The sequence below is a fragment of the Eretmochelys imbricata genome, chromosome 27, assembly GCF_965152235.1.
Source record: "Eretmochelys imbricata isolate rEreImb1 chromosome 27, rEreImb1.hap1, whole genome shotgun sequence".
Taxonomy (NCBI): Eukaryota; Metazoa; Chordata; order Testudines; family Cheloniidae; genus Eretmochelys; species Eretmochelys imbricata.
Window position 1 is genome coordinate 95,472 of NC_135598.1, and position 27,999 is coordinate 123,470.

The following is a 27,999-nucleotide window of genomic DNA, read 5'->3' on the forward strand; positions in this document are numbered from 1 at the left end:
AGGATGGCATGGGGACCAAGGGGGAGAAAATACATTCGGGAGGAGGACAATCAAGAGGAACATTGGACTGTGAACAAGCCGATATGGGCAAGAGCCTCACAATCTACTCTGTTACTAGTATTACAACAGCTGCAGCTGAGCCCAGGGCCCTATTGTGCCAGGCGCTGCATGGGGTGAGACGCAGGCCCTGTTCCGGTGAGCTCACGGTCTGAACCAACAAAGAGCGGGAGGAGAGCCAGAGACAAAGCAACTTGCACCAGGTCACCCAGCAGCAAAGCCAGGCTGAGAACGCGGGTCTCTGCAGTACTGCCCCGTGCACCAGATCACGCGGCCCCTAGCGAGCAGTGTGAACTCAACCGGCAGAAGCCCCAGCCCTGCAAACTAACCCAGGCCAAAGGCTGCAGAACATTTTAGGCTCAGAAATGGGGGGGGGGGGTCTGTCCTGGGGTTGCACAGAGAAACAGGGTGAGATCTGAAAGAGAAATTCCTAAAATGACCTCACTGGCTTCTCCAGAAAGGGCCCTGAAGTTCCTCCATTATGAGCTGGATAAAAATGAGATACATTCCTCAGTGTCAGCAAGAGCTCTGGCCTTTTTCCTCTGGGTTTCCACATGGCGGATTCTCTACCCCCAGACAGAGCCTCATTTGGCTCCGACCTCCCCCGCCTTCCTTTGTCATCAGTGGGGTGGTTGAGCTCCTCCAGTTCCTGCCCTCAGGGAGGGGAGTCACGCGGATGACGGCCTTGTACAATGGGTGTACAGAAGAGGAAAATCATGGTCTGGTGTGAATGTCAGAAAGTTGCCTGCTGAGCCAGAAACGGCCAGACTGCTTGGGGCCTCTCTGAGTGAGCCCAGCCTATGCCTAGAGCGAAGAAGGTGAAAGGCCAAAAGGAAATGCAGCCTCCTGAATCCATCTGGAGCTGACAAGAATCCAAAATATGATCCACTGTTTAGGCAGATTTATTCCTAACCTGTCAGCAGCGCTGCGGCCTGTGAATGACCTCCTGGGGCCGTGTACTCCAGCACAGCTCATTGCAGGGAGACAGCTGAGGACACAGATTCCTAGCTCAGACCACAAGCGCTTCCCTGTGGGTCATATTAAAACCATGTCCTGCAGCCTGGCACAGCCCTACACCACATCCCACAGCCTGACATTGATCGACACTACGTCCTGCTGGCTGACTGAGCCTTACGCCATATCCCGCAGGTCAACACAGCCTCATGCCATGTCCCAAAGCTTGACACAGCCCTACACCACGCTATGCAGCCTGACACCGACCGACGCCACGTCCTGCAGGCCGACTCAGCCTTATGCCGTGTCCCAGAGGCCTACTCAGCCTTACGCCATGTCCCAAAGCCTGACACAGCCCTACGCCATGTCCCGCAGGCTGACACTGACTGATTGACGCCACATCCCGTAGGTCACCACAGCCCTACGTCACGTCCCGCAGGCTGACACAACCCTGCACCACGTCCTGCAGCCTGACTCCGATCGACACCATGTGCTGCTGACTGACTGAGCCTTATGCCACATTCCGCAGGCTGACACAGCCCTACACCATGTTCCATGGGCTGACACAACCCTGCACTATGTCCCACAGCCTGACATAGCCCTACGCCACATCCTGCGGGCCGACTCAGCCCTATGACACGTCCTGCAGGCCGACACAGCCCTACGACATGTCCTGCAGCCTGACACAGCCTTACACCATGTCCTGCAGCCTGACACAGCCCTACGCCGTGTCCTGCAGGCCAACTCAGCCCTATGCCACGTCCTGCAGGCCAACTCAGCCTTACACCATGTCCCGCAGCCTGACACAGCCCTACGCCACGTCCTGCAGGCCAACTCAGCCTTATGCCATGTCCCACAGGCCGACACAGCCCCATGCCACATCCCACAAGCTGACCAAAGAGGGAATGTTGTCTCCAAAGGGCACTTCCCTGAAAGCAGTGAGACCAGGGCATTGTCCTGAGCTGCATACTGGTGAGAGATGGTGGATGATGCTTCCCCTCATACAGAGCTATTTAAGGTTGCCAGGGTCCGGTTTTCAACCAGAATGCCTGGTTGAAAAGGGACCCTGGCAGCTCTGGTCAGCACTGCTGACCAGGCCATTAAAAGTCCAGTCAGTGGCGCAGCAGGGCTATGGCAGGCTCCCTGCCTGCCGTGACTCCACACAGCTCCTAGAAGCAGCGGCATGTTCCCTTGCACTCGGAAGGGGCAGCCGGGGGCTCTGCACCATGGCTAATGGGAGCTGCAGGGGTGGTGCCTATGGACAGGGCAGTGTGCAGAACCACCTGGCTGCGCCTCGCGTAGGAGGGACATGCTTCTGCTTCCAGGAGCTGCTTGAGGTAAACGCCACCCGGAGCCTGCACCCCTCACCCCCTCCCGTGCCCCAGCCCCCTGCCCAAGCCTTGATCCCCCTCCCACCCTCTGAATCCCTCAATCCCACCCTTCAGCACCCCAAAACCCTCATCCCCAGCCCCACCCCAGAGCCCACACCCCCAGCCAGCGTCCTCACCCCCTCCCATACCCAAACCCCCTGAGCCAGCCCAGTGAGAATGAGCAAGTGAGTGAGGATGGAGAGAGCGAGCGACAGAGAGGTGGGGAGAGGAGTAAGCAGGGGGTGGGGCCTCAGATAAGGGGCAGGGCAGGGGCCGGGCCTTGGAGGAGGGGTGTGGCAAGGGTGTTCAGTTTTGTGCGAGTAGACAGTTGGCAACTCTAGAGCTAATTCCAGATGTCAGAGATGAGAACCATTGAGACCGAGCCACAGGAACATTCAGGAAAGAGAGGAGACACCTGCCCTTCATCCTGGGCTTAGGAGATGGTGCTGGGCAGCTCTCTGTTCCTGGTTCAACATCACCCAGAGGCTTGAATGGTTCACAGGGGCTAGTGGCGCCCAGCTCAGCCTGTCCATGTACCCTGCTAGGCCTGCTGCAGGGGCTTAGGGGGGTTGCCTCCTTGGTTCTAGCTTTGACCCCCCAGCACAGACCAGTGTAGCCTCAGGCCTGTGACCCAGATGCCATGGTCTCTGGGCCTTGCTGCAGCCAGGAAATAGCTGAGGTTCAGAGTTGCCCCAGCCATGCCTCCTCCTGCCTCCAAGCTGCCCCCGCCTTCCTCTGGCCAAGCTGCCATCTGCCCCAGGATGCCCCCTTTGTGTGTGGGGTTTCTGCAGGGCCTGCACAGAGCTGGAGGGGCATTTACTGCGGGGCTGAGTGGCTGCTCTGTGTCCCCTTGGCCCTGGCGGAAGGGGGCTGCAGGGCAGCTGTGGGTGGAGAGCAGCAGCAGCTGTGCAGGCAGCATCTGAGGAGACAGGGTGCCTTTGTTTGTCACTAGGTGAGTGAAGCCGAGTTCACTCCACTCGGATAAGCCTGCTGTAATTGATGCTCCGGGGCCTGTTTTTGTGTCGAGGGAGAGGGGGCTCCCAGAGTCTGCTCTGCAAATGGCAAAGAGGGGGAATCTAGAAAGAGTGCCTAGTATAAATAGCTCATGCTAGTCCCCTCCCCCACTGCACCCCCGAGGGCTCACCCTGGGATCACCCTGGATGGAAAGGGGAGAATAGCCCAGCTGGGGGTGGCTTCCTTGGGGGCTCCGCTCCCTAACAAAGCTCCAGGGGTGCTGTGTCCTGGGTTAGTTCCTCTGTCATGGATGCTTGGCACTGCCGCGGCCAATCCCGTTTGGCTCAGTGAGGGGTCCATCCCCCGATTGCCTCACCAGGCTGACAGACGAGGGCAGCGCCTTGGGGGAGTATTGCCAGGCTCTGCTCAGCAGTGTCTGGGTGCCTGCCATGGCTGGCCTATGCAGCTCACCCACAAGCTCCGTGCTCAGCACTGTGCCTTGCCTCGCGGACACAATCTGTCTATGTAATGGGGCCGGCTGGGTGGGAGAGTGTGGTGCTGATGCAGGCACTGGGATCTTAGTGATTTCTGACCCCTGCTAATGGAGTGGGCATTAGTGACGGGCCCCCAGAGTGGAGAGGGCTAACTGGGCAAAGGGCCCACCCTTCCCCGAGTCTAGTATCACTGAATGACACATGCTCACACATGCATGCATGTATGCTTACACACAAGTGCACACGCATGCATATACAGAAACACGTGAACATAAGTGCATGCACACATGACACACAGACACAGACACACAGTGTTTGTCTGAGTTCATTGTCTCCTCTCCTTCCTTAACCATCCTCCCATCACTCACAGAACAAAGACCAGGCTTATTACGGCAACAAACCTGTCAGCCTTCGCTTACTTGCCCACTGCCTTCATTGCTCCCTGGTGCTCTCCCCTCCCAGCTGTGCAGGCTCTTGGTGGCCGAAGGAAGTGCTGCAGCCGCTTGAAGGGCAGTGATGTCATGGAGAAGGGTCCTAGACAGATGGAGGGGAATTCCTGGGCTCTGTCAGAGCTGCCCCCCTCCCCACCGGATCCTGCTGAACCCTCCCTGCCCATATTGCCAGTTGCAGGGCTTATGACCCTTCCGAGAAGCAGCGTGTCTGCCTTTGGCACAGACCGGATTGCATCCAATGGCAGGAGCTCAGAAATCACCATCCCTGGCCAGAGCCAAGGCCCAGCCACTCAGGCTCCTGTGCCCAACAGCGCCCACAGCTGGATGTGACGGGATCCCCAGGGTGCAGCCTAGGATGGTGGGACTGTTGTGCCCCCTAAACTCTCCAGCCTGGCTGTCTCTCACAGTGCCTTGCTAGTGACCAGCAGCAAACCCCTCCAGGCACTGTGATCAGTCAGCACATCTGCATGTGGAGCCCCACACCCAGCTACATTGCATGAATGCTCCCAGAGCCACTCATGAATCACACAGAGAAAGGTACCAGCCAAATCCCCACAGCTCCCAGCACTGTACCTCAGGAATACACCATCTTGCACTGCTCAAGACAAGCAATGCAGATTTATTAATTGGTTCATCACTTCATCAAAGGAAAGTGGATATGCATCAGCCTTTGCAAACCTGAGCAGATTTACCGCACACTTCAGGCAAACTCACTGGTAAAGATAAACAGTTAAACAAATGTATTGACTACAAAAGATAGATTTTAAGTGATTATAAGTGATAGGCAAAAAGTCAGAATGGTTACCAAAATAAAATAAAGTAAAATATATACCTTTATTCCATGTGCTTGGAGAACACAAATCTAGGCATATCTGGTGGGCATTGCTGAGTCCCCAGGCAAGGTTGAGCAATTCCCTGGGTGTGACCCTATGCAGGTGAGTTATTGAATTGTAGCTCTCTTGCTGGACAATGGCTGTTAATGGTTGTTCAACACCTGCCTGGACGTTGGTTATTCCCCTGGCTATTGTCTTTGGGGAGCTAGTATCTGGGTGCTTCCCAAACCCACAGCATATTTTAGTGACAACCATATAACACAATCTCATAACTTCATATGCATGAATGATACACATATTTAGATGGAACAGTGGGTTTCAGTAGATCATAACCTGTTCCGTGATACCTTACAAGGCATGCTTTGTATGCAATATCACAATCATATGCAAATGATGAAGATGGAGGTCAAAGGGTGCTTCCCTGGGATGTAGAGTGTCACACAGGGTACAACAGAGGAGGGTGCAAAGACCAAATGGCCCTGGGTGAGCAGACTCTTTCCCCCTCTCCAAATGCCATGGGGCACCCATGATGCTCTGCTCTCCACACACAGCTCAAAGTGTGGCCACTGCCAGCTGGGGAGTCTCTTTGCCAAGTTGTGCTGCCTCCTTCTGGAGTTATTCAGACACTGGTTGGAATAGGGAAAGGAATGCACAGATTGCCCTGTTCCTCCCCATTCCCTGCTGCTGCACGGCAAGTCACCCCCCACCATCAGAGGCCGAGGAAGGATTTTGGTGGGAGGGTAACCCTTGTAGCAAATTTCTGGTGCAAACCCTCTGCCTGCCATTAACAAGCTGGTGATCCATGCTGCAGAGCTCAGTGTACAACACATGTCTGGCCCTTCATTTTCACTTTTTATTTTCTTTAAAATTTCCTGGGAATTTATCAGTGTTTACTATAAAAATTAAAATGCAGGTGAAAATTGGCGCAAACAATTAACTGAGCAGTTTTCTGGGTAAATAGCATCCGCTTTTTCCCAAACTTAAAAAAACCCACTTATATGCTGAAATATAGTCAGATCCACATTTTCATTTTTGACCCATGTTAGCATGAAAATCAGTTCACTGACTTTTATTTGCTTAACTGTGGATCACCATCCGTGATCTCTAGAGCCAGTATGTGGTGGGCATGGATTGACAACTGTACCTACACCAGCCTCGAGTCATTCCAGTATGTCTGACTTGAATCTCTGCTCAGGAAGGAGAGGTTCCTGAGCTGCCATCTCTCCTTCCAGAGCTGGGAGCTGGGTCTGAGGAGTTCTGGCACGTCGAACATTTGGGTGAAAATTGAATGAATAATGGCTTTTGTAAAACCTGGGACTTTTTTGGTAAAAATCAGTAAAAACCGAAAATGAAGCACCTTAAAGAGATGTTACCAACCTCCTCCTGCTTGCCAGGGTCCCAGTGTTGTTAGGAAGAGCTCTGTGCAAAGGGGGCCTTTGTTGAGGCCGCTGGACGCAGAGAGACACCGTGGCTCTCTCTAGCCCCTAGGTGGACTGACAGCCTGCACTTCCCAGTCTCACAACACTGGGCTCCCTAAATCCTGGCCTAGGGCGTGGGCTGCTGACAGTACAGCAGCAGGTCACCTCTGGATGCCCCTTTAGGTTGATTTAACTGTGCCCGTCTCTGCACTCCCAAATTCCAGAGATTTCATGGCATGTGCTGAACCGTGAACTCACTGGAGGAATCAGACAGGGGGCGGAACTGACTGATTAAGAAGGGAAAAGCATCCCAACAAAACAGCTCAGGCTGGCTTGGTGGGGAAGGGGGTCAGGAACACAGCCAGTTTAGCCCTGAGCCAGGTGAGCAAGGGGCTAGGAAAGGCCCTTGCCAGCTGCCTGGAACAGGTGTGATGGGGGAGTGCAGGCAGGGCAGAGCTGGTGGGAAGCACTCCAGCGAGGGTAGGAGGTGAAAGCATGTCTGTGGCAGGGACTCTCATAATCAAGGCCATGTCATAGTTGAGAGATGGTATCGTGCACACTGTCCATTCAAAATCATGCAGGTCTTCTCGCCCCACTTGCTTACTGTCATGTGGCCCCATGCCCTTTCTCATAACATGCTGCCATGAACCAACAGTCTCAAGTGAGGATGCCACGTACTTGCACTGTTTTGCAGCTGGAAACAAGGAGAAGCCAGCACCAGGTGGCCAGCCACATAACACTAACACTGATAGAGAGAGTTGCACAGCTGTTTGCTCCCCAGGTATTAATCACTTACTTTGGGATAATTGATAAACAAAAGTGATTTTTATTAAGTATAAAAAGTAGGATTTAAGTAGTTCGAAGTAATAACAGACAGAACAAAGTAAGTCACCAAGTGAAATAAAACAAAACACACAAATCTAAGCCTAATACATTAAGAAACTGAATACAGGTAAATATCACCCTCAGAAATGTTCCAATAAGCTTCTTTCACAGACTAGACTCCTTGGTAGTCTGGGCCCAATCCTTTCCCCTGGTACAATCCTTGTTAGTTCCAGCAGGCATCTTAGGTGAAAAGCAAGGGATTCCACATGACTGGGCCTTCTAAAGCCTCATCCACCTCATCCCCCTGGTCCAGTGGTCTATAGCAGACACCCACAGGAGTGATGTAGTGGTGGGAGTCTGCTATAGACCACCGGACCAGGGGGATGAGGTGGATGAGGCTTTCTTCCGGCAGCTCGCGGAAGCTACTAGATTGCATGCCCTGGTTCTCATGGGTGACTTTAATTTTCCTGATATCTGCTGGGAGAGCAATACAGCGGTGCATAGACAATCCAGGAAGTTTTTGGAAAGCGTAGGGGACAATTTCCTGGTGCAAGTGCTAGAGGAGCCAACTAGGGGGGGGAGCTTTTCTTGACCTGCTGCTCTCAAACCGGGAAGAATTAGTAGGGGAAGCAAAAGTGGATGGGAATCTGGGAGGCAGTGACCATGAGTTGGTTGAGTTCAGGATCCTGACACAGGGAAGAAAGGAGAGCAGCAGGATACGGACCCTGGACTTCAGGAAAGCAGACTTTGACTCCCTCAGGGAACGGATGGGTAGGATCCCCTGGGGGACTAACATGAAGGTGAAAGGAGGCCAGGAGAGCTGGCTGTATTTCAAGGAATCCCTGTTGAGGTTACAAGAACAAACCATCCCAATGTGTCGAAAGAATAGTAAATATGGCAGGCGACCAGCTTGGCTTAACGGTGAAATCCTAGCGGATCTTAAGCATAAAAAAGAAGCTTACAAGAAGTGGAAGGTTGGACATATGACCAGGGAAGAGTATAAAAATATTGCTCGGGCATGTAGGAATGAAATTAGGAGGGCCAAATCGCACCTGGAGCTCAAGCTAGCGAGAGCTGTTAAGAGTAACAAGAAGGGTTTCTTCAGGTATGTTGGCAACAAGTAGAAAGCCAAGGGAAGTGTGGGCCCCTTAATGAATGAGGGAGGCAACCTAGTGACAGAGGATGTGGAAAAAGCTAATGTACTCCTTGCTTTTTTTGCCTCTGTCTTCACGAACAAGGTCAGCTCCCAGACTGCTGCGCTGGGCATCACAACATGGGGAATAGATGGCCAGCCCCCTGTGGAGAAAGAGGTGGTTAGGGACCATTTAGAAAAGCTGGACGTGCACAAGTCCATGGGGCCGGACGAGTTGCATCCGAGAGTGCTAAAGGAACTGGCGGCTGTGATTGTAGAGCCATTGGCCATTGTCTTTGAAAACTCGTGGCGAACGGGGGAAGTCCCGGATGACTGGAAAAAGGCTAATGTAGTGCCAATCTTTAAAAAAGGGAAGAAGGAGGATCCTGGGAACTACAGGCCAGTCAGCCTCACTTCAGTCCCCGGAAAAATCATGGAGCAGGTCCTCAAAGAATCAATCCTGAAGCACTTACATGAGAGGAAAGTGATCAGGAACAGTCAGCATGGATTCACCAAGGGAAGGTCATGCCTGACTAATCTAATCGCCTTCTATGATGAGATTACTGGTTCTGTGGATGAAGGGAAAGCAGGGGATGTATTGTATCTTGACTTTAGCAAAGCTTTTGACACGGTCTCCCACAGTATTCTTGTCAGCAAGTTAAAGCAGTACGGGCTGGATGAATGCACTATAAGGTGGGTAGAAAGTTGGCTAGATTGTCGGGCTCAACAGGTAGTGATCAATGGCTCCATGTCTAGTTGGCAGCCGGTATCAAGTGGAGTGCCCCAAGGGTCAGTCCTCAGGCCGGTTTTGTTCAATATCTTCATAAATGATCTGGAGGATGGTGTGGATTGCACTCTCAGCAAATTTGCGGATGATACTAAACTGGGAGGAGTGGTTGATACGCTGGAGGGGAGGGATAGGATACAGAGGGACCTAGACAAATTGGAGGATTGGGCCAAAAGAAATCTGATGAGATTCAATAAGGATAAGTGCAGGGTCCTGCACTTAGGACGGAAGAACCCAATGCACAGCTACAGACTAGGGACCGAATGGCTAGGCAGCAGTTCTGCGGAAAAGGACCTAGGGGTGACAGTGGACGAGAAGCTGGATATGAGTCAGCAGTGTGCCCTTGTTGCCAAGAAGGCCAATGGCATTTTGGGATGTATAAGTAGGGGCATAGCGAACAGATTGAGGGATGTGATCGTCCCCCTCTATTCGACATTGGTGAGGCCTCATCTGGAGTACTGTGTCCAGTTTTGGGCCCCACACTACAAGAAGGATGTGGATAAATTGGAAAGAGTCCAGCGAAGGGCAACAAAAATGATTAGGGGTCTGGAACACATGACTTATGAGGAGAGGCTGAGGGAACTGGGATTGTTTAGTCTGCGGAAGAGAAGAATGAGGGGGGATTTGATAGCTGCTTTCAACTACCTGAGAGGTGGTTCCAGAGAGGATGGTTCTAGACTATTCTCAGTGGTAGAAGAGGACAGGACAAGGAGTAATAGTCTCAAGTTGCAGTGGGGGAGGTTTAGGTTGGATATTAGGAAAAACTTTTTCACTAGGAGGGTGGTGAAACACTGGAATGCGTTGCCTAGGGAGGTTGTGGAATCTCCTTCCTTAGAAGTTTTTAAGGTCAGGCTTGACAAAGCCCTGGCTGGGATGATTTAATTGGGGATGGGTCCTGCTTTTGAGCAGGGGGTTGGACTAGATGACCTACTGAGGTCCCTTTCAACCCTGATATTCTATGATTCTATGATTCTATGATTCTTTGTTTTGTTCTATCCCCTTTGATAGCTTTGGCACAAGGCAGGAATCCTTTGTGTCTCTCTCTGCGTCCCGTCCCCCCACCTTCTAAATGAAAAAACACCAGATTTAAGATGGATTCCAGTATCAGGTGACATGGTCACATGTTACTGTAAGACCTCATTCAGGTAAACAGCCATTTACAGTCAATTGTCCTAGTCAATGGGAGTCATCAAGATTCTACACCACCGTTAATGGCCCACACTTTGCATAATTACAATAGGACTTCAGAGTTATACTTTATATTTCTAGTTTCAGATACAAGAATGATACATTCATACAAATAGGATGAATATATTCAGTAGATTATAAGCTTTGTAATGATACCTTACAAGAGACCTTACAAGGCCTACATGGCCTACCAAACCATTTCATAAGGTTCACAGCCTGCTTCAACACAATATACTAACAGCTGATTCATTAGCATTTTTTCATCATGTTTACATTTTAGTTTACACAAGTGTGTAAATAGGTTGTTTCTCTGTACAGTATTGTCTATCTAAATACAGGTGAAATAAGCGGAACTTAAAATAGATATCAATACAGGTGACTTTAAGTATTAAAGTATGTAGAATCTGTTTGCTACATGTATGCATAACACAAGGTTATGCTTAGATTTATGAGGCTTTCCTGTGTAATAAGGTTGGGCAACACACATGTATAGGAATAGGGTAATATCACTTTAAATAGATTGTGAGCCCTCTTGTGGTGCTCACAGTGTTCTGTGGATTTTAGAAGCCTCCGGAAACCAGTTGCATCCTGCTGCTCTAGGTAGCTAGGCCTGCCACGTTTGCGGATTAGGGTTAGTAAACACGAGAGTTGGCTTAGGATAATGATACCTCCTTTATGAAGCACTTTGAGGGCTACTAATGAAACGTGCTAGATAAGTGCTAGGTATTATTATTATTGTTATGATTAGACCTGGTCAGAAATTTTCCATCAAAATGATTTTTGATGGAAAATACAGTTTTCACAAAATCAAAATTTTCTTCAGAAAAATTTCAGTTTTGCTGAACTTTTTTGATTTTCCTTTGGCAAAATCCAAATATACCATTTTGGTTTAGGTTGGCCCAAATGGAAACATTTCAATTTGTTGAACTAAATCAAACCATTTAGTTTCGAGCCAGTTTGATATTAATCTGTCTGCATGAGCTGTCACGGTACCTCATGGGAGTAGTAGTTTGGGCTTCCTGTCTGGACTACATCTCCCATGATGCACCAAAGTCTCCCCTCTGATAAAGTGACAGAAGTGCATCATGGGAGTCCCATTACTTTGGTGCATCATGGGGGATGTAGTCTGGCCAGGGAGCGGGGCCCATATGACTAACTGCAATATATCAAACAGATGCAGTTTAATGTTGAACTGACTTGTAACAAAAAATTTTAGACAGACAAGGTGGGTGAGGTAGTATCTTGTATTGGACCAACCAGTTGGTGAGAGAGACAAACTTTTGAGCCACACAGAGTCCTTCTTCAAGTCTGGGAAAGGTACTCAGAGTGTTACAGCTAAATGCAAGATGGAACAGATTGTTTAGCATAAGTAGTTAGCAGACATTGTAAGGGCCCATTCAAGGTAGAGTGGTCCATTAACACCTCTGCAGACCTAGGACAAAAAGAGGGGGTTAGTGGGTTACAGATTGTTGTAATAAGCCATAAACTGTAATGCTGGGATGCTGTAATGCTTTTCCAGTCCCAAACCCCAAGAAGAGCTCTGCATGGCTGAAAGCTTGTCCCTCTCACCAACGGAAGTTGGTCCAATAAAAGATGTGACCTCACCCACCTTATATCTCCCTAAAATCTGGGGACTGACACAACTACAACTATACTGCGTACAACAATTTTTTTGTCATTTATGAATTTAAATTTTTCTGAGCAATTTGTTCCATGGAAAGTTTTACTGTTTCATTTTTGCCCTGATCTGGGACCAAAAAACTGTTTAAATATCAGAGTTTCTCCCAGGACAGAGACTTTGCTTTTCACAGAGCTCTGGTACATATGGTTATGTGGAACCCAGCTGTACACTGTGATTTCTTCGCATTATTTATCTGGTGTAAAGAGCATGAGACACAACACATTGTCAGTGGGAACCATGGTATCAAACAAGTAGGACAGAATTATTCTTAGTGCCAATCAAATGGGACCAAACCCAACCAACACAGAGGACCTATAGGAAAGTGAATGTGATCTTGGAGGAATCTTGTAGCTTAGCTGTTGGGAGGGAACCCTATTTGACTGTATGACTTGCCTTCCCTTTGCAAACAGGAAGCTGTTTTCCACTCCAGAGCTATGGTCTAGCAGAATACACGTAACAGTGGCAGGTACAAACTCCTCAGTTCTAGTCCTGGCTCTGCCACTGAGTTGTTGTGTGGTGTTAGGACAGTCACTTAACTGCTGGGTCTCAGTGCCTCCATCGGTATGATGGGGGATAACAATACTCGTCTATTGCACTGGGTGGGCTATTGGGTGATTGCCAAGGGCTGTATGACCCTGACTTAGCCGATCCAGCTGTTGTCAGACTTCAAGAAAAGAAATGACTGATCCTTTGAGCAGAATGTATTCACATTGGCTTTAGGGGATCTGTATTTTGTCTGGCTTCCTATGGAGCTAGTAATCCTCATTGCATAGGTGAATGACCCAGTCTGCTGCACACCCTCTGCGCTGCGTGCATCCTAATTCCCACAGGGGGTTGCACAGACGAGGAAGGAGCCAGGGGGATCAAATCTTTAAAGACTAGCTTGCTTCAGTGCAGCTGCTCCCTTCTTATAGAGCAACTGCACCCCCGCTCGCAAAGATGGGCAGGCACCATCCAGATTCTGAGGCTGCTGCAGCCTCACCTGCCTTTGGCTTTCACTTTGAATGACAGCATGTTGACGCAGTAATGTTTTTATTTCTAACACCTAACTGAGGATCTGGTGTGAAATTTCTCCTTTACTGACTGCAGTGAGTCGACCCAGGACTGGGGAGAAGGGAGGTGTGGTTGGGTAACCTCTCTGCAGGTGGGGGTGCTGAGTTCTGATGAGGGAGGCCATGGGGTGTCAACTGATGAGGAGACCCCTTTCTCTTTTGGGGGTGACTTGCCCTGGTGCCCACCAAATGATGGCTACACTCTCCAGATGCCACCTGGTGACTTGCTCATTTCCACCCCCAACGCTAACGTTGTTCTTGGTTCTCCCAGGCTGCCTGAGGGAGTGGGATGGCGTCAGCTGCTGGCCGGCGGTGTCAGTTGGCCAGTCCCAAGCAGTGACCTGTCAAGAGATCCTTCAAGTATTCAAGAAATCTCAAGGTGTAGTGCTGGCACCCCACAGCCCTCTAGTAAAGGGGCCGGTATCCCTCAAAGCCACCGCGCTGTGGGCTCTGTGCTTGGGTAGCTGGTTCCTCACTCCCACCTCTTGCTGGGAATGGAGACTAGAGCTGGGGGGTGAATCGTTTTCAGCAAATAGTAAATTTGCACAAAAATGCATTTCACGGGACTCTGAAACTTTTCCCAAATTCGGGAGGAATTCAGTGAATAGAAAAAAAAGGAAGAATATTTTTGAAAAGCCGAAAAGCTTCGCTTTGGCCATTTCAGTTTCTGATTGAATGAAACATTTCAATCAGTGATTTGCTCAGTTCTAGCGGAGGCTGCTCCTATGGCCCTTGGGGAGGGCAGCGTCTCAGGAATCACCCCACCCCTTATTCAACAGAGACACAGCCTGAGTGCCCCTTCAGCATCTGTCACCCATCCAACAGTCAGGTGCCTCCTCCCCTTTAGGCTCTGGCAGATTCTGGCTTGCGGCGCCATGTAGAGCAGGCCCACAGGCTGCTTCTGGCACCAGTCCCCCAGCCCTGAGCCTCTGCAGCTGCACATGCACCCCTGTCTTTTTCTCCAGCACCCCTCTTTTCCTGGGCTGGAAGAAGAAGTGGGATCTCTAATCCTGCCAGCCCCCTAACTAGCCAGGCCTTTCCCACTGCTGATACCTGGAAAGGGGTTGTCTAGCCACCCAGCAGCCCACTCACAGGGGCTGCCCTAGAGAAGGAGAGGGCTTCTCCCATGGGTAGTCCCTCTGTCTGCCTGCAGGTGGAGTGACCCTTCTGGACAGAGTCAGAGAGAGAAAGAGGGCACCAGGCTTATAACAGGGTCAGCAGAGGCTGTCATGGGATTCAGAGTAACAGCTGTGTTAGTCTGTCTTTGCAAAAAGAAAAGGAGTACTTGTGGCACCTTAGAGACTAACCAATTTATCTGAGCATGAGCTTTCGTGAGCTACAGCTCACTTCATCGGATGCATACGTGGAAACTGCAGAAGACATTATATACACACAGAGACCATGAAATAATACCTCCTCCCACCCCACTGTCCTGCTGGTAATAGCTTATCTAAAGTGATCATCAAGTTGGGCCATTTCCAGCACAAATCCAGGTTTTCTCACCCTCCGCCCCCCCACACACAAACTCACTCTCCTGCTGGTAATAGCTCATCCAAAGTGACAATTCTCTTCACAATGTGTATGATAATCAAGGTGGGCCATTTCCAGCAACAAATCCAGGTTTTCTCACCCCCCCACCCCAGACGTTCTGGTTAAACTTGGATTTAAACTTAGAGAGTGGTCAGTTTGGATGAGCTATTGCCAGCAGGAGAGTGAGTTTGTGTGTGTGTGTGTGTGTGTGTGTGTGTGTGTGTGTGTCCGGGGGGTGGGAGGGTGAGAAAGCCTGGATTTGTGCTGGAAATGGCCCAACTTGATTATCATGCACATTGTAGGGAGAGTGGTCACTTTGGATAAGCTATTACCATCAGGAGAGTGAGTTTGTGTGTGTGGTTTTTGGAGGGGGGTGAGGGGGTGAGAGAACCTGGATTTGTGCAGGAAATGGCCCACCTTGATTATCATACACATTGTGAAGAGAGTGGTCACTTTGGATGAGCTATTACCAGCAGGAGAGTGAGTTTGTATGTGGGGGGGCGGAGGGTGAGAAAACCTGGATTTGTGCTGGAAATGGCCCAACTTGATGATCACTTTAGATAAGCTATTACCAGCAGGACAGTGGGGTGGGAGGAGGTATTGTTTCATGGTCTCTGTGTGTATATAATGTCTTCTGCAGTTTCCACGATATGCATCCGATGAAGTGAGCTGTAGCTCACGAAAGCTCATGCTCAGATAAATTGGTTAGTCTCTAAGGTGCCACAAGTACTCCTTTTCTTTTTGTCATGGGATTGAGTCACCCCTTGGAGTAAATTCGTGCACACTCTAGCCCTGAACACTCTAGGGTGCTGTGCACCGTTAGTAGCTGGACACTTGCAGTGGACAGTGGAGAGGCTGCCAGTTGCGCTGGGCCCTGGCAGTGCCAGCCTAGTTCCCCGCACCTTTCTGGGCAGCCCTCTCAAATTCCAGCCCACCTTAAAGGGGCAGGGGCCAGGGCAGAAGGAGGTCATTCCAAATACCATCATCACAGTGAGTTGGGGGCAGGAAGGTCTAATGTAAAGGCCACCAGAGAGCAGTGCAATGCTCTCAGCCTGGTGCAATGCACATATCTCCTGACATGTGCAGTGTGGCTTTCTGGATCTGGGCAGCTGCACTGATGGGCAGTAGTGCCCTGGGCATGCACCTTAAAATAGTTACCTGTAGGCAGCAGTGGGGCGTAGTGGAGGGAATGTTGGCCTGGGACACAGCAAGCTTGAGTTCTATTCCTGGCTCTGCTGCTAGGTGAATCATGTCCCTGCTCTGTGCCTCAGTTTCCCCATCTGTAAAATGAGGATAATGATGGTGACCTCCTTGGCAAAGTGCTGTGAGATCTACTGCTGACAAGTGCTAGATATGAACCGGATATTATTATTATTTCGAAGCTGTTCTTTCCTGGTAGCAAAGCAGGAGTCCCTTACTGGGCTTTGACTGCAGCCAAGCTAGGTTCTGAGTGCACTCATTTCAGCATTGTCAGAGCACAAAGAAAACTGACCGGCCACAGGGGCAAATAAGTATAATTTACTAATGCTCTGGGGCTTTGATAAACATTTGCCTTGGGTCATAGTGTAGGCCTGGGACAGGTCAGCTGAGACGGAGACTTGCTGAGAATCTTACCAGCAACTGAGGCTGTGATGACATGATCTTTGGGATGTATATATGTGATATGATGTATGTTGGGGCTAATCCATAGACAGTACACGGAGGGCTGTGTGATGACCTCCAATCTAGTTCTTTGTGCTGGGTGGGATTCCCAAAAGCTCTCGGCACTGGCTTTACTGCTCCCAGTGCCACCAGCTGGAGCAGGGTTAGGCCAGTGCTGAGTGGTCTGGGACCTGGCATGAGTGGCATCGAGTCCCCTCCACATCCCTCTTCTCCAGTTACAGCAGGGTTGTCAGCGCCAGGCATCCAGGATGGGGCCCCCAGCTTCAAGCCTCAGGGCATGGCTGAGAACCAGAAACTGACATCGGAGCCCCTTAGAACAGAAACACTACAGTGCAGCCTGGGAGCTGGGGCAGAGGGTTGGGGGCTGAGGCAGGATCTGGGGTGCTGGCAAGGAGGTTGGGGGTTGAGGTCCTTGTAAGAGCTTCACTTTGTCGATGCAGTGTTGATACGCAAGAACTGCACAGAGTCTGGCTGGAGCAGCCCCAGCCCTCCGTACTACGCCTGTGAGCTGGATGGCAGCAATAAGGACACAGAAGCCAAGGCAAGTGCAGCAAGACTGTGCCAGGGAATGGGGCAGGGGCTGGTCTCCCCATTGCAAGGCTCTGCTGGGGAGTGGGGTGGGGGCTGGTATCCCCATTGCAAGGCTCTGCTGGGGAGTGGAACGCGGGCTGGTATCCCCATTGCAAGGCACTGCTTGAGAGTGGGAGGGGGGCTGGTATCCCCATTGCAAGGCTCTGCTGGGGAGTGGAACGGGGGCTGGTATCCCCATTGCAAGGCACTGCTTGAGAGTGGGAGGGGGGCTGGTCTCCCCATTGCAAGGCTGCGCAGGGGACTCTGGGGTTTGCCACTTAATGGAAGAGTTGTTTAAAAATGAACCAGCCTAGATTTAATTAAACACTGATGAGGGCCCACATCTGCACCAAACTGAACTCCACTAACTGGGGCAGGCTGGGTCCCCTGGGGCTGGGGGGCAGGTTGTCGGGGGCTCTAGGGAGTAGGCTGGGTCCCCTGGGGCCGGTGGGTGGTTAGCCGGGGTCTCTCTGGGGCAGGCTGGGTCCCCTGGGGCTGGTGGGCAGGTTGTCAGGGGCTCTAAGGAGCAGGCTGGGTCCCCTGGGGCTCATGGGCGGTTTCTGGGGGCTCTAGGGGGCAGGCCTGGTCCCCTAGGGCTGGTGGGCAGTATGCCGAGGTGTCTAGGGGGCAGGTCGGTCCCTTGGGGCCCTCATGGATGGTGGCATGAACACCACAGGACCCAAAGTCTGTCAGCAGCATGTCCTCCCCCACCCCACATTTCCACCCCACTGAGGGTCCAGAGGGTCAGTGGTGCTCCCAGCTGCGCGGCCATGCTCTAGTGCCCACACAGCTGCCTGGCACTGCCGTGCTGACCTGCTAACTCAGCTGTGCCTTTCTCTTCCAGGGGGCCTACTTTGCCACTGTGAAGGTGCTTTATACCTGCGGCTACTCCGCCTCCCTGGCTGCTCTGCTCCTGGCCATCGGCATCTTCTCCTGCTTCAGGTAGGGCTGTGGCCCCGACAGCTCCGTGCACTGCGGGAGGGCAGGAGGTAGCTGAGCCCCTTGCCTGCTGCCAGGCCAGATCTAGGTCCCAATTGCTCACAGCCACTGGGGTCCAGGGGTTTGCCATGAAGTGACAGAAGCCAACTAGAGCAGGGGCTACAGCAGGCAGATTTGAGCCAGTGGGAGCGTGGGGAGAATGTGGGAGGTGGAGGAGACCCTTACTAATGGGAGGAAACAGGAGTGCTTACAGGCAAAGTGGAATCTGCCCCCCCATTTGACCCACCAACACACAGATACAGAGTGGGGACATTGAGTCTGCAGGCTGCTGATTCCAGGTGTCAGTGGCTTGGTTGCAGTCATAGGTTGCTCCCAGTAGCAGGGGAAGCTTCCTAAAAGTGTGGGGGGCTACTGTTGCCCAAACTGTGGCCCCACCCCTGCACTGCCCCTTCCTCCCTGCTCACTCCTCTCTGCCCCCTTACTGCCGGTAAAAAAAGGTTTTAAAAGTGGTGGGGCCATGGCCTCCTGCCCCCGCTCTGTTCCGACGCCCTGGTTGCTCCCGTCTGCTGCAGGCTCAGGGACCATCTACACTGGAGCTGGGGGGATAATCTCCACCTTGGGGAGACATACACATGCTAGCTTTGACTGAGTTAGCGTGCTACAAATAGCAGCATGGCCACGGCGGTGCAAACAATGCCCTGGGCTAACTGCTCCAGTCCATGCTCCTCCAAGACCCTAGGTATGATCAGCCCTTCCTCTCTATACAAAGTCCAAGATGCATTTGCTACAAAGGGCCCCATTCTCCACTGACCTGCCCTTGGAGCTGTCATTCACCCCAGTGTGAAGTGCAGGTGAACTCCAGCGTTCTGATCTGGCAGCGTTTCTAACTCGTCTCCATGATGGCAGGAGGTGCAGGTAGGGTAGACAGGGACACATTTCACTTAAATGCTATTTGAACAACAATAAATCCCCAAATAACACTGCCCAGCTTAGATGGACCAGTCTACAGAAGTGGAATCTGGAACATTTGTTTCTTCTTCAGTGTCATGTGAGTAGCTCCTGTTGCCACCTCCTGCAAACCCAGCTGATGTTACCCTGACACTGCCAAGCGTCAGTCACTCACATCACGTCAGAGATGAAAGAAATTCATGTTTTTCTTCTCAGTTCTAGCTGAAGAAGTGAAGCTCCTCTGCAAAATGGCCTCTAGGGGAACAGGTGTGACCTGAATTCTGCAATCTTTATGGGCAATGTTTCATAGAATCATAGACTATCAGGGTTGGAAGGGACCTCAGGAGGTCATCTAGTCCAACCCACTGCTCAAAGCAGGACCAGTCCCCAGTTTTTGCCCCAGATCCCTAAATGGCCCCCTTAAGGATTGAACTCACAACTCTGGGTTTAGCAGGCCAATGCTCAAACCACTGAGCTATCCTCCCCCCACCAATGTTTGAATGATTCTGTACTCATAGTGCTCTGTCTGTTGTAGTTGTGGGCTAACAGACATGATTCCTGTAGCTAATTAGCAACCAGAGCTATTCAGTGTTGGGGCCTTGCCCGGATACAGCTGCCCTCTTGCTATAAAGGCTGAGAGTTCAAGCCCCCTGGGTATAGATCTAAAAATTAACTTAGCAATTTTCCCCCTCTCAACTTGCTTATACGGTGGAATCATTAATGGCATCTAGCACTTATGCCCCAAGTATTCCCCAGGTGAAAAAGCTAAAGGAGGAGAAGGTTGGGTGATTTCTGACAAACAACCTTGACAGACAAGGGCAAGCCAGGGAAACAGGATACAGTTTGAGGGACTGCCGAGGAATCTGGGGTGTGGCAGGTTGAATCAGACCAGTGTCCATCTAGGCCAAGGTCCTGTCTTCAACAGGGCTAGAAGCGGCTGCTTGAGAGGAAGGTAAAAGGTGGGATAACCTGCCCCTAGGAAAAGTCTCCTCCTCACCCCTTGTAAGGAGCAGCAGGTCAAGAAAATGGGATTGCAGAGTCCTTGGCAGCAGCCATCTCCACGCCAGCACCTAACAGCTGTGGCAGTGGACGCACTTGGCAGGGGGCTGACTAACATGACATTCCTGGTTGCTGATTGGCCTGGACATACTATTTAAGCCTGGGGAGGGTACAGGAAGTTTGTCTGTGCAACTAGGTGGATCCCCAGCTAGTTGCTGCTACAGACCTAGCTTCCTCACTCTGGTTCCTGACCCTGGCTTTTCCCTCCTGGCTCTGATACCTAGTTTCTGATTCGGCTTTGTGTCCTGCTTCTGACTTCTGGTTAGTGACCTCGCCTTTACCTCCTGGCCCTGACTCTTGGCTCCTGACTTGGCCTCAACTCCAGATTCTGTTCCTGATCCCACAGAGACCCACAACTCTGATTCCTGATGTCTGACTCTGGCTCTCGCTGTGAGGCCGGCGGCCCATGACCTGGCTCTGACAGCTTGCACAGACCATCTAAACGCAGCCCATGCAATGCCCTGGTGAGGGAAGAAGGCGTTTCGGTGCCTAGATGAGCCGAAGGGCCTCTGGATATGCCGGAGTGGATTGTTGAAATATAGGCAGAAAATCAGGCTCCACGTGCTCGAGTGACGCAGATGTTGTCAGAAAATCAAATCTGGCGTGACCAGGTAACCTATGTGCAGGAGGGAAATGCTTCATTCCAAATTTGGGGCACGAGCCTGTTCCCAGAACAAGGCCCCACCATGCCTTTGCCTGAACGGTTTGACAGGGACCAGCGGAAGTTCAGAGGTGTCATGAACCAGTGCCGCTTCCTCTTCATCTTTTGCCCTCAGGCCTTCCCCGCTGAACAGGCCAAGGTGGGAATGGTGATAAGACTGCTGTTGGGATAGGCCTTAGACTGGGCCTCTCCCTTTCTGGAGCAGGGCAGCAAAGCAATTGTCTTCCTAAGAGCCTTCTCTACCATCCTTAACAAGCTCCATCTCACCCACTCGGCTGCAGCTGCCATTCAGAAACTCCAGCAAGGGTCAGAGCCGGCCGCCACATATGCCATTTGATTCCCTCAGCTTACTGAATGTACAGAGTTGTATGAGGCAGCCCAGCTGTGCCAGTTCAGGGCAGGGCTGAGCGAAGAGATCAAACACGTGTTGGCTCAGGTGAAGGCTGCCACGGACTTAACTGCGTTCATGGACTTGATTCTTCACATTGATAACTGTCTGCATGAGTGAAGAGAGAAGAGCGGTCCCACTCCAACACCTCCAGACCAGAATCCTGAGGCTACGCAAGTGGACCTGACCCAAAGGTGGCTGACTGTCACATCGGAACCGTTCTCAACAATCTATTCTGTTACTATGGTAAGGTGCGCCGCACACTTGCTTCAAGTCCCTTAAGAACCCTTACTCAGCAGGGGTCAGGAACAAATGAGCCCAGGCCCCGTAGGCAGGCTAGACCTAGGCAAAACCTCAGAGCTACCCCTTGGAATGCCCCCCAAACCCTGTCTGGGACCTGTCCCAGGTTACTAAGACTCTCACCACACCACTAGCTGCCAGTTCAGCTGTACATTCCAGACAAGGCCCAGAGAATTCTTCCACAGTGGGCCATCATTGACTTCGGTGCTCCTGACAGCTTCATGAATGCAGAGATGGCCTGGGCTCTGCGAATTCTTGTCCCAACAGAAACCACACCTGGTTTTGCGGTGACAATAGATGGGACCCTCCTGTCCTCAGGACCAGTGACTCAGGAGACCATGTCACTGTGACTAGAGGCTGTGTGTGATACAGAGGAACCAAGAAGTATTGTAGTTCAGTATAATTCATTCCCCTCATTTCCCTTTGATCTTTGGCATAACCTGGCTGGCACGTCACAATCCACGCATCCGTTGGTGAGACCAAAAGGTTATCTTCTCTTCCACGTACTGCAGGCAGGTCTGTCTGTGCACTGTGGACCACAAATCCCTGGACCCTGGGTCTCACTGCCAGACAACAGCAACCCAAGCATTGTCTGGACCCCATGCCGCAGCCATCAGCCAGAGTATATGCTCCTCAGAGATGACCCTCCATGTTCCCAAAAAATATCAAGACTGTGCCAACATCTTTGAAAAAAGAAATGCAGATGCACAGCCCCCATATTGAGACTGTAACTGTCCTATAGACTTGCAGCCCAGAGCCAAAGTTCCATATGGCTGGATCTCTGCGATGTCAGAGCTGGAACTCATAGTCCTCTGTTGGTATATCCAGGAGAACCTTGTTAAGGGATTCAACTGTCACTCAACATCTCCTGCCAGAGCTCCTGTTCTTTCTGTAAAGAAGAGAGATGGGTCCCTTTTCCAGGTATCTGGCTCGTAGGTCTTGCCCACATGCTTAAGGTCTAACTGATTGCCATATTTGGGATCAGGAAGGAATTTTTCCCTGGGTCAGATTGGCAGAGAGCCTGAGGGTTTTTCACTTTCCTCCACAAAATGGGGCACGGGTCACTTGCAGGTTTAAACTAGTGTAAATGGTGGATTCTCTGTAACTTGTAGTCTTTAAACTATGACTTGAGGACTTTGGTAACTCATCCAGAGGTTAGGGGTTTATTACAGCAGTGGGTAGGTGAGGTTCTTTGGCCTGCAAAGTGCAGGAGGTCAGACTACATAATCATGATCATCTCTTCTGACCTTAAGGTCTATGAGTCTCTGTTTAGACTACCAAGCGCTAAACCAAGTGATGGTTTGGGACTGATAACCTCTGCCACTAATCCTGGAACTGTTGGACCACGTCTGATCTGCTCAGGTGTTCACCAAACAGAATTTTTGAAGGGCCTACAATTTAGTACACATCCAAGCAAGGGACAAGTGGAAGACAACCTTCCAAACATGCCATGGACACTTTGAATATTCAGTCATGTCATTTGGCCTCCCTAATGCCCCAGCTACATTTCAGCACTTCATTAACAACATATTCAAGGATATTCTAGACCAGAGGTAGACAAACTATGGCCCGCGGGCCACATCCAGCCCGTGGGACCCTCCTGCCCAGCCCCGGAGCTCCTGGCCTGGGAGGCTAGTCCCCGGCCCCTCCCCTGCTGTTCCCCCTCCACTGCAGCCTCAGCTCACGGCACCGCCGGCACAATGCTCTGGTGACGGTGCTGCGAGCTCTTGCCAGGCTGCGGCTCTGCAGCTGTGCTGCCCGACCCGGTGCTCTGTGCCTCGCGGTGGCATGGCTGGCTCCAGTTGGGTGGCACGGCTGCCTGTCCTGGTGCTCTGGGCGGTGCGGCTGTAGCGGTGCCAGCCTCTGGTGCTCCAGGCAGCATGGTAAGGGGGCAGGGAGCAGAGGGAGTTGGATAGAGGGCAGGGGAGTTTGGGGTGGTGGTCAGGGGTGAGGATAGGGGTTGGGCCGGTCAGAGGGCGGGGAACAGTCAGGAAGGAGGGGGGGTTGGATGGGGCAATGAGGGGCAGGGGCTCTGGGTGCGGTCAGGGAGAAGGGGTGGTTGGATGGGGCAAGCGTCCCAGGGGGGCAGTCAGGAGTGAGAGGAGGGGTTGGATGGGGTTGCGGCAGGCAGACAGGGGTGGGGGGTCTAGGGGCTGTCTGGGGACAGGGAGGGATGGATAGGGCAGGGGTCCCGGGGGGGCTGTCGGGGCAAGAAGCAGGGGGGGTCAGATAGGGGGCGGGGGCCGGGCCATGCCTGGTTATTTGGGGAGGCACAGACTCCCCTACCTGTCCCTCAACAATTTTGGAAACCCGATTTGGTCCTCAGGCCAAAAAGTTTGCCCACCCCTGTTCTAGACCAAGAGCCTAGTGGTAGCCTACCTGGATGATATCCTCATCTTTTCAGAGGACTAAAACAGACTGACCAGCACATCTGTGGCTTTGTGGATATGGGGGAAGCAGTGGATGTGATATATCTTGACTTTAGCAAAGCTTTTGATACGGTCTTCCACAGTATTCCTGCCAGAAAGTTAAAGAAGTATGGATCGGATGAATGGACTATAACTGGGGTCGGCAACCTTTCAGAAGTGGTGTACTAAGTCTTCACTTATTCACCCTAATTTAAGGTTTCGCGTGCCAGTAATACATTTTAACATTTTTAGGAGGTCTCTCTCTATACGTCTATAATATATAACTAAACTATTGATGTATGTAAAGTAAATAAGCTTTTTAAAATATTTAAGAAGCTTCATTTAAAATTAAATTAAAATGCAGATCTTATCAGTTTAATGTGATCCTTGCCCTTGCTTTTTCTTGCTGAGTTTTCCAATGTCTGGCACGTATTTGGATACTTTAAGCTGCACACAGGCTTCTGAGTGATCAATTGTTAACTGGCTCTGAGAGGGACGGAGGACAGATTTCATGTGTGAAAATACGGTATGTGGATCCAAATGCTGAAAGCATTTCAAACCAATTTTCTTCAAACAGTTAAATTTCACTGGCAGGGACGTCCAGCAGGTCAGAATAGAGGCCTCATGATCTCTCTCGGTAGGTTCAAGTGCACTCCACAGATCTCCAAACTTTGATGCCCACAATTCTGAGCTTTTTAACTGAATGAGCTGCATTTCGAAATCTTCAACACCCATCCACTGATATACAGACAAATCCAAGTCGCTTTCATTGAACTTTTCAGGTTTAATTAGAAAAGAAAGCACTGGGCCAAATCGCTGGAAATCTTGAAATCTGTCAGAAAATTCTGATTCCAGTTCTTGCGTGTACATTCCAATCTCATTGACACTGACAGTGCAACGTGTTGATAGCTCTTTTATGTGTTGGATGTAGTGGAAAGTCGAAGTTCGAATATCCCGAGAAAAACTGCTAAACAACAAATGCCTTCCAGGCTTCATAAAGATCCAGAACCGTTTGCCCTGCACCCTGGAGACAGAGGTTGAGTTCGGTTAGGTGAGTGGTGATGTCAGTTAGAAACATGAGCTTACACAGCCATTTGTCATCATCCAGTTCGGTGTAGTTTTGTCCTTTTTCCAACAAAAAGGCCTTGATTGTACCAAAACAATTTACAAAGCGCATCAAAACCTTGCCATGACTTAGCCACCGAATGTTGCTGTGAAGTGGAATGAAGTGAGTTTTTTACCCATGAAAGCTTACACCCAGATAAATCTGTTAGTCTTTAAGGTGCCACCAGACTCCTTGTTGTTATAAGCACTGCCCATCTCTTCTAGCTGTGCTTGAAACTGTCTGAGTCAAAGCAGACCGAGCAACAAGGAAATTCACAATTCACACCACTATATTCATCACATTATTAAGCTCTGAATTAGAAATTTTAGCACACAGGTTTTCTTGATGGATGATACAGTGAAATTTAACCATCAGGCGGCCAATTTGATCTTCAAGTAATGTTACAAATCCCTTCTGTTTTCCAGCCATGGAACACAAAATATTTTTCTGTTGTCAACTCCTTGTTCTTCAAAATGGTTTACAACAGTTTCCGCTATATCTTCCCCCTTTGTTGTGCCATGCACGGGTTTTAGGCAACAAAGTTCCTCTTAGATTTCATCGGAAGCACAATATCTTGCATCAACTGCCAAACATGGAATGTCGTTTATATCCATGCTCTCATAAACTGCAATGCTAAACACTGCTGTATCTTTGAATGCAGTCGTCTGCTTTTCGTTAATGTTTTCTGCCATTTCGCTTATGCGTCTCTCAACTCTTCTGGCAGAGACAGGAAGTTCTTTTATTCTAGATACGATCGTATCTTTATTTGGCAAATCATTGAACAAAACCTCCAAACTGCTGAGAAAAATTTCTTTTATATATTCCCCATCTGTAAACTGCTTTCTGTTTTTTGCAATGCACTGTGTAATCTTGCAACTTCCTTCTGTAGCTTGATTTTTACTTACACTTAAACATTTAAAAACACTGCTTTGCTTCTCATATCCTGCTACAGCCTTTTTGATCGATTCAGTCTTGTCTGCTTCATCAAGTTTTCTCATGCTTCGTTTGAAAATGTTGTCGAACACTTGATGTGCAACAAACAACACTTTCACAACAGAAAGCACAAACAGCACAGTCCTTCTCTTGGATAAATCCAAATGTGTCTGTCCAAGAAGGCTGAAATGAACGGACATCTAACTTTGCTTTCTTAGGAACTGAGATTTTGTCAATTGTTTCCCTCAACTCTCAGTGGGGAAAAAAAGGGCTACAGAGGGCATGCACAAGGTCAAAAGCAGTGCGCTGTTCCACGTGGCCTGATATAAGCATCAAATCAGGATTTAAAAATATCCTAGTGGCGCTGGAGCAATTTTTAAGGGGGAGGTGTTGCTGAGCTTCACCCCCTCTTGACCCTGTCTGCACCCCTCACTGCCCCAGACCGGGGCCAATGGGCCACAGCTGGGGGCAGCTGCAGAGTGCCAGGCCGAGGCCAGGAGCAGAGCCCCGAGCCAGCGACTGGGACCCTAGGGCGGCAGTGGAGCCCCCGGGACCAGTGACTGGGACCGGCAGCGGGCTAAGCAGGGCCGGCGGATGGAACCCCGGCTGGCAGGGGGCTGGTGGCCAGTGCCCCAGGCCAGCAGCAGAGCCCTGAGGCTGGTGGCCAGGACCAGGGCAGTGTGAGTGCCACTGAAAATCAGCTCACATGCCACCTTTGGCACGCGTGCCATAGGTTGCTGACCCCTGGACTATAAGGTAGATAGAAAGCTGGCTAGATTGTCAGACTTAATGGGTAGTGATCAATGGCTTAATGTCTAGTTGGCAGCCAGTATCAAGCAGAGTGCCCCAGGGGTTGGTCCTGGGGACGGTTTGGTCAACTTCTTTATCAATGATCTGGATGATGGGATGAATTCCACCCTCAGCAAGTTCGCAGTTGACACTAAGTTGGTGGGAGAGGTAGATATGATGGAGGGTAGGGATAGGGTCCAGAGCGACCTAGACAAATTGGAGGATTGGGCCAAAAGAAATCTGACGAGGTTCAACAAGGACAAGTGCAGAGTCCTGCACTTAGGATGGAAGAATCCCATGCACCGCTACAGACTGGGGACTGACTGGCTAAGCAGCAGTTCACAGAAAAGGACCTGGTGATTACAGTAGATGAGAAGCTGGATATGAGTCAGGAGTGTGCCCTTCTTGCCAAGAAGGCTAACGGCATATTGGGCTGTATTAGTAGGAGCATTGCCAGCAGATCGAGGGAAGTGATTATTCCCCTCTATTTGGAACTGGTGAGGCTACACCTGGAGTATTGCGTCCAGTTTTGGTCCCACCACTACAGAAGGGATGTGGACAAATTGGAGAGAGTCCAGAGGAGGGCAACAAAAATGATCAGGGGGCTGGGGAACATGACTTAAGAGGAGACACTGAGGGACCTGGGGTTATTTAGGCTGCAGAAGAGAAGAGTAAGGGGGGATTTGATAGCAGCCTTCAACTACCTAAAGGGGCAGTTCCAAAGAGGATGGAGCTCGGCTGTTCTCAGTGGTGGCAGATGACAGAACAAGAATAAGAATGGTCTTAAGTTGCAGTGGGGGAAGTCTCGGTTGGATATTAGGAAACTATTTCACTAGGAGGGTGGTGAAGCACTGGAATGGGCTACCTAGGGAGGTTGTGGAATCTCCATTCTTAGAGGTTTTTAAGGCCTGGCTTGATAAAGCCTGGCTGGGATGATTTTGTTGGTGTTGGTCCTGCTTTGAGCAGGGGATTGGACTAGATGACCTCCTGAGGCCCCTTCTAACCCTAATATTCTATTATTCTAGGATTCTATGATCTGGGCCATACCAGAGAGGCTCCAGCAACATGTCCTGTACACCAAAGCTGAGACGTACTCAAAAATCATGGAGCAGGTCCTCAAGGAATCAATTCTGAAGCACTTAGAGGAGAGGAAAGTGATCAGGAACAGTCAGCATGGATTCACCAAGGGCAAGTCATGCCTGACTAATCTAATTGCCTTCTATGACGAGATAACTGGCTCTGTGGATGAGGGGAAAGCAGTGGACATGTTGTTCCTTGACTTTAAAAAAGCTTTTGACACGGTCTCCCACAGTATTCTTGCCAGTAAGTTAAAGAAGTATGGATCGGATGAATGGACGATAAGGTGGATAGAAAGTTGGCTAGATTGTCGGGCTCAACGGGTAGTGATCAATGGCTCCATGTCTAGTTGGCAGCCGGTATCAAGTGGAGTGCCCCAAGGGTCGGTCCTCAGGCCAGTTTTGTTCAATAACATCATTAATCATCTGGAGGA

The 27,999-nt window shown here is 50.6% G+C and overlaps 1 protein-coding gene across 1 annotated transcript in view; it reads left to right on the forward strand.

The window, feature by feature from the left end:
* The window catches only part of LOC144257824 (vasoactive intestinal polypeptide receptor 1-like), a 72,032-nt gene that overhangs the window by 19,538 nt on the left and 24,495 nt on the right, over positions 1-27,999 (forward strand). The window contains exons 6-9 of the mRNA XM_077805993.1: positions 6,310-6,318; positions 13,469-13,576; positions 16,830-16,930; positions 17,804-17,901. Of these exons, the coding sequence (XP_077662119.1) occupies positions 6,310-6,318; positions 13,469-13,576; positions 16,830-16,930; positions 17,804-17,901 (316 nt within the window). The remainder of the gene's footprint in view (positions 1-6,309; positions 6,319-13,468; positions 13,577-16,829; positions 16,931-17,803; positions 17,902-27,999) is intronic.